A 7,500-nucleotide genomic window follows, 5' to 3' on the forward strand; every position below is an offset into this window, starting at 1 on the left:
GGTGCTGCGGCTGGCCACCTAGGCTTACCGCAGCACCACAACACGGCACTGCCGCCACTCCCGCGGGAGGACCCCAAGAGAGGTAAGTCATCCCTGAGTCTTCACTCTGACCTTCGCATATCTACCCTGATGCTGTCATTACCCTAAACCCTGCCCTTACCTCAACTATCACCACCCCGTTGTTCTTCCTCACAGTGTTTACACCTTGAAGACTAAGTATATGTAGCAGGAGAAACCTTTATTAACACGTTTAGCTCTAAGGAGAGCGAAACGTTGTCCCAATAGAGGCATCTTCTGCGCCACGTATTTTTATCTTAATACCCGTCAGTGTCACACCTTCAACTAACTGGTGTACATATCGCTTCCTCTCCAGGCTGGTGTTATGTGCGTGTAGAAAAACACACTAACACTTTCAAAACGTACCCGAGAATAACTAAGAATACCATAAACTGTACAAGAGTACAGGCAAGAATACCATAAACTGTACAAGAGTACAGGCAAGAATACCATAAACTGTACAAGAGTACAGGTAAGAATACCATAAAATGTACAAGAACAGTTAATAATACGATAAAATGTACAAGAGTACACTTAATAACACCACAGAATCTTAGAACACTATCAGCAAGTTGTAATCAAGACTCGCAGCAGCAATTTACAAAATAAAAACAAATGTTGGAATTATATAAGGATGGTTTGTAAAGCCAAGAAAGAGATATCCGAATGTTGCAAGACCCAAGAATAGCGCTGATAACGTCACTTAGACTGTGTAGTAATGTAGCATCTTTACGGTGGTTTGTTCACTCACAGGATGAGTGGCACTGCCTAGTACTATCTTTCTGGTGTTTTTTTATTGGCAGGATTAGTGGCACTGCCAACGAAACTCGTTCCTTATACTTTGCATATTTCTGTTCCCACATCTTCCTTTAGTATTGTCAAAGTTCATTCACACTGTCTTCTCTCAAGACATATCTTAAGAAAAATAGCAGAAGTACTGCATTCACAGGCGGTAACGTAAAATTTATAAGCGCTTTATTGAGTGGGAGGTGATCCGAACTGATCCAGGGACAGGAACGTTATGTTCATTTCCCTTGGATCTAAAGCTTCATATGCGTCAAGAAACCTCCCTTGAGAGTAGCGGCAGTGGTAGTAGTGGTGGTGGTGGTGGTGAAGGTATAAGTAGTAGTAATAGTAGTAGTAGTAGTAGTAGTAGTAGTAGTAGTAGTAGTAGTAGCAGAACAGTTGTTGCAGAACCAGTAGGAGCAATATCAATCGTTGAAGCAGCAGCACTGACAGTCTTACCTTTCACGAATAACCACACAAGCTATTAAAAGATTCATCTCCCAGTCCTTAAGGCTTAAAAAAATCAAATCAAATATAAATGTCTATAGACACTGAGGAGGACAATGGGAAAACGACACTAGAGTGCCAGAGAGAGCCAGCCAGAGGTCCCCAATAAGGCAGGTGAAGGTAATCAAGCGAAGATGTAAGAAAGTATTATAACTGGGGGTTAGCTTTGTGCAGCCCCGGCTGAGGACACTTGGTCACCATCAAAGGCCAGTGGTGGACATGTCCCGGGACCCATTATGTGCTGGGGAAGAGGAGGGGACACACTGGCCCACATCAAAGTCTTCCTCTTTCTCCTCTTCGTCCTGATAAAAATTTCCCTTTCTGTGTCTCTGTGTTGGCGATTCTCTCTTTCTCTCTCTCTCTCTCTCTCTCTCTCTCTCTCTCTCTCTCTCTCTCTCTCTCTCTCTCTCTCTCTCTCTCTCTCTCTCTATCTATCTATCTATCTATCTATCTATCTCCTGATTCACCTACGATACCGTTACTGGTAGCTGCATCGTAGCTGGTGACTGTTCAGTGGCTGCTGATTGTACCGCGTCTGGTGACTAACGTGAATTTTGATTGTGCCGTGGCTGATGGTTGCACCGTGGCTGCTGGAACCCCAATTCCCCAGAAAGCCACAATAGCCATACTAAACCGGCGCACGTGTGTCTGACCTACGTCAACACAGACCTGGTATATGTCTGACAATGGAGCAGACTGGCCGCTCAAACACCCTCTATGGTACACCCACTAAGACCACCTTTCTCCTTAATCTCTGCGTCAACACGGGCTAAGGCACAGGTGTGGGGGGCAATTAAAGGGTCAATAAATGTAATGCTCGCTTCTGAGGTGAGTCTAAAGGGGCTGTGTTTGAGGATTATACGACGTCAGCCATTGATGGCGTTCTCTGTCGGCGGATCAAAGCTGGTATTGTGCGTGTGTGTGTGTATGAGCCGACGTCGATCATAGGCTCGCGGATAGGAACAAGCAGCACTGTTCTGGACCCACCAATGCTCTTCCTGAGGGTATTACCTGGCAACAATAGTTCTTGAGGGTATTACCTGGCAACAATGTTCTTGAGGAAGGACTATCACGAGACAAGTACTTTCAATGAACCTGCATTACCTGGCCGTACTGAATTTCAGCTAATAGCGTAGTCAATAGAGCAATCACAAAACAGTCATAAAGTAAACACCAGAAAATACCTTTAATTTAACGTATAGTCCTACCACCATAACGTACTTAAGCTATGTACAGTAGAGATGAACCAACGAACCAAAACATCAGTAGAGTTCGGAGTGTAAATCTGAAAAGTCTCGCTGCTATAACTACTAGACGTATATACAGAAGACGGATTCTAGTATTGTGTTAACCATCCTGAGCCTTATGATGGGTCTGAAGTTGCAAGCTGCCTCTACATACAAGGTAGATTAACCTGGGCCACCCTCCCTTATCCCGAACAAGCAGACAACCTCCAGCACAATGGTAGTTACCCATACTAATATGGTACACTGAATTCATTCAAGCAACCAATAAATTACTGTGCCTAAAGCTGGCTTAAGATGACATGCAGAAATATGGTTACATGTGAAGCATACTGAGTATACAATTGGCAATCTGCGGAGGCCACGAGGACCCAGGAGCACATCATTCTGGGGAGAAGGATTTAGGAATGTTTTGTTTTAATTTTGCTTCAAAGCAATAAGAATAGAGACCATTTTATTATTTCTACTTAGTAACAATAAAAGAACTTCTACTGTTATCACTTCGTAGCAAATAAAAGGCTCCCTGTCTCTCTACATGTCTTGTTACACCATTCGTCGATTCAGCCATATTCAAACTACCTCAGCGCAATATAAAAGAATTTACCTTAATGTCTATGAATCTGCCTTATAACTTTTTCTTGGGGTTCGAATCTTCACCTGATCAAAAAACAGCTATTATTTCGCAAGAGGGGCAGCCATCAGATCTTCCGCTCTGCAGTCGTTCATTCTTCACATGTTACTCTTAAAGAAAAGTGCTTTGATGCTAGTGAAGGACCACTGATCCACATAATTGTATCAGACCTGAGGGATCTCCCTTTCCCCAGGCGCTGTATGATACCTACGGGTTTAGCTCTACCCCATAAGTATAACGACACCCAACTGGCTCTTATAAGAAACATGTTTTCAAAACAATCAGACGCTCAGGAGTGGCTTATAACTGGTTGGTTTATTACGTTTAATTAAAAGTCTATCGACTTCATAAAGGTCACTGGGGCTTCATATCAACTACACACCGCTAGTCAATGATACGTTACTCCCTATAATAGGGAATTTAACTTTCAGTGAACAGATTACACACCCTTCTGTGAATGTTCTCTTTTAGACACCTGAGAGATTGAGTCAACTGACGAAGAAAATGCTGTTCCTTAGAGCAGGCTCCAACTTCACCGTGTGCCCTTATGTATGCTCCTTAATGTTCAATTCAGCATACAACTATAATTTTTCTCTATAGTGAAGTATTTAGCAAGTCCGAGCTTTGGATAGAAAGACTGCTGTTAGCTTACAGAATGAGCTGAAGCAGGATGACAGCTCTTAGCTTGTAAAAATGTCCGCAAGACCAACTCACAATAAACTTAAAAGAAAGACTCAGAAAGACAAGAATAGCGAAGTCTGCGGTGCGGAGGAGGTAAGAGCGAAGGGAAGGAAGAAGTGATGAAGGAATACATGAAGACAGTGTAGCAGAAAGGGAAGACAAGAGGGAAGGAAATGAGGGAAAGCACTAAACGGAGAGAAGAATGAAAGAAGAGAGTAAACAAAACATAAATGGTGTACGGAAGAGACTTAGAAAAGGCTAGAAAGAGGGAAAAGGGAGAGAGAGGTGGAGAGGGGAGGGAGGGAGAGAGAGAGAGAGAGAGAGAGAGAGAGAGAGAGAGAGAGAGAGAGAGAGAGAGAGAGAGAGAGAGAGAGAGAGAGAGAGAGAGAGAGACAGACAGACAGACAGACAGAGAAGGGAGTGATAATATTTTTCATTTAGAAAAAATGGATACATCAGTAGTGTGCTGCTACCCTATTCTCTACGATAGTTACAATGGGGACAGAAGCTATTTCCATGTCATATTCCATAACACACGAGAGATTCATATACAGTGTTAAAATCTGTCAGTGCGTTTGAGTAGAGGGCGTGGGAGGATGGAGTTAGACGAGGGAGACTCAGTAGGAGGATGGAGTCAGAGGGAATGGGAGGAAGAGGGAGATGGAGGGAAGGTAGGAGAGCTTCCCCGCGGTACAACATAACATTAACATTCGTGTGAGCCTCCCTCGTTACAGACTCTCCCATCACGGGTAAAAAGAGCAGTCCTTGCTGACTCCCCTGCCCACCCTCCACCTCACACCTCCGCGTACTCACCCACCCTACATACAACTCCAAATACACCTCACAACCACGCCTATCGATACTACACCCTACAACCCGTTTATCCTACACCCAACGTCTACATTCTACACTCCCCTCGCTTAGGAAGCGATTTGAAAGCGAGGGTATTTAAATCACAGGTTACCACTGACCTTGTGATATGTTGGAGATGCGTCTTGAAACAATCACAGTCGATTCGCGGAGCTTGCGCTTACAGCTACAATTTGTTATATGGAACTGCTGAACACAGGAGATCGAACCATACCACGGGTGGGGATAGAACCCGCGATCAGAGAGTCTCAAAACTCCAGACCGTTGCGTTAGATCGGTTAGATATACACGACAGTTCATCAGTCTTCCACCATGTTAACAATCATAATTACAATTTTAACTGGGAAGCCTGCACCATAATGTATTCAACAAGTTGCATGTAAAAGAGGGAGCTTCTTGAGTCGGCTATATACCTTTGATATACCTTTGAAGAGTTTCGAGAGTTTCTCTACTCTCTAAGCCCAGCCATGGGCCAGGCTATGTATCATAACTATCATGACCTAAGTTCAACATCTCGCTCGGCCAGTGATAACGTAATACTATAACAGACTTTGATAAATGCAACCATGGGGTAAGTGCACACAGAATGCGTGTAAAAGGAATAACTTGGAATGTGTGTAGATGGATTTTTAACTTCCTCACAAACAGAAATCTGAGGTTGCTACAGTGAAAAGTTCTGCCCCTCAAGGCACGGTACTCGCCTCACTTCTTTTCCTCATTCTCATTTCTGGCATAGATAGGGACATCAATCATATCATTGTATCATCCAATGCAGAAATGCAGAAGCATCCCGTCAAGCCCCAGCGAGCCTCCAAGCTGATATAAACCAAGTCTTCATGTAGGCCACTGACAACAATATAATGCTCAATGTGGACAAATTTCAGTTACTACGTAATGGAAGAATGAGGAAATAAAAACAAGATCAGAGTACAAGACAAACTTAAACCACTAAAGGGAATGTAAGTCAAATGTGACATATTTGGGAGTCATAACGTCAGAAGATCTCGTGTTCAAGGAGCTCAACGTTATTTTTGCAACTGAAAGAAAAATGACAAGTAGGATAACTAGAACCTTCCAAACAAAGGATGCCAAGCCACTGACTCTCTATCGGTCACTTGTTCTCTCTAGGATAGAATATTCTTGTGTACTAACGACCCCGTCAAGGTAGGCGAAACTGCTGAACTAAAAAATGTTCAGAGAACCTTTACAGCTCGTACAAACACAGCCAAGCACCTAGAACTGTACTCCCTAGAACGTTAACAAGAAAGAGACATATTCTACACCTGGACTGATACTAAACCTGCACACCGAAATTACTACTAGGCATAAAGCAAAGGCGTATTTATATATACACGCACGTGCGCACTCACTCATACAGACACCCCCCCCCCACACAGACACATACACACTACATGTATTTTATAGTAAAGCTGGAAAAATATTGAATCTGCTAAGCGGGAGGGTCAATAGCAGAGGTCAGCATCAGTGGTGGCGGTGGTGCGGGAAATTAGAGAGGTCAGTGTTTGCGAAACAGCTGACGAGAGCTGGACTCCCTCCAGAGAGTCTGGCTGCTGTCAGGAGGGCTCGGGGATATAGTAATAGCTATAGTTTCTTCTATTATTGTTATTGCTGTAATATTTTTTTGGTCGTCTACGTTATGTGAAAACTCTTCAATCCTCTCTGTGAGTGCGTGTCCTTTCTTTGTGTATGTTGCATATATATGAATGTATACTCACCTCTGTATTGTGTGTATTGAGCTTCTAGGTGTCTTCCCTAACCTTCGAGAGGTGATACTAATAAACCCTCGTGAACAACATATGTGGTTTCTATTGTATCGTTGGCCGGTGTTCATCATACTGGCGCATCTTCAAGGACTTCTTTCCTACACACGTACGGATCAACCTCCAGTACTTCTCTCCCTAGTTCAGTTCACTCCACTAGCCTTAATTGTTCTAATATATTTTAAGTTCGTCTTAGTGCTTATGTTTGTCCGAAACATTCAGTAGTAATTTTTTTACCTCTTCGTTCATTATTTCAGTAAATCCTTCACTTGATTTATATTAATGTTGATAGAATTACCGACACTATGTCAAGTACAAGGACACCAGTGCAACTAATGCGACATCTATTGTTACGGCTTGACAACGGTAACAGCTTGATGAAGCTCCTGGACAGCGAAACGTTGCTACAATAAATGTAGCATTAGTTGCACTCGTATTCTTTTACTTCATTTGATTTCCCTGTTATAGGGATCTAATTCTGCAACATTTAAAATATCTGCCAGTAATGTTCTTAAAAGTAAAGATTTGTTTGGATTTTCTTTCTCCTCATTCTGGTGTCATTACTCAGTCAATCTTAGCCTATTACGCCAATACTTCAGAGTATTTTGTACCAAGTCACCGAAACTCAAATTCATTTCCTCCTAACGACCCGAGGTCCACTTCTGTAGTCTACTCTCTTATCTGTTCCTTCATCTCTGGGATCAGTCTCATGTGGCACTTATTTGTATTCTTTTGAGCTTCAACATAAGCTTGACGAGGCCGGGGCTCTACCATGATTCTTCTTTATTTATGTGATGTGCAAAACAAATATGGGTCATTCACCGAAGCATTATGTCATTTAAGTTGCATTTATTTCTTCATTTCTCAAAGGATGGGTCACAACAGTAACTAACATCCAGGTTCCTATTTACTGCTAAGTGAACATGAACAGCAGGGGTAAGGG

The 7,500-nt window shown here is 42.8% G+C and overlaps 1 protein-coding gene across 2 annotated transcripts in view; it reads left to right on the top strand.

The window, feature by feature from the left end:
* toy (twin of eyeless) overlaps window positions 1-7,500 on the top strand; it is a 562,297-nt gene that overhangs the window by 388,582 nt on the left and 166,215 nt on the right. For both annotated transcript variants that reach the window (XM_070088032.1, XM_053772308.2), the window contains exon 5: window positions 1-82. This exon is cut by the window's left edge and continues 159 nt beyond it. In XM_070088032.1, coding sequence (XP_069944133.1) covers window positions 1-82 — 82 coding nt within the window. The remainder of the gene's footprint in view (window positions 83-7,500) is intronic.

The sequence above is a fragment of the Cherax quadricarinatus genome, chromosome 23 (genome assembly GCF_038502225.1).
Source record: "Cherax quadricarinatus isolate ZL_2023a chromosome 23, ASM3850222v1, whole genome shotgun sequence".
Classification (NCBI taxonomy): Eukaryota; Metazoa; Arthropoda; class Malacostraca; order Decapoda; family Parastacidae; genus Cherax; species Cherax quadricarinatus.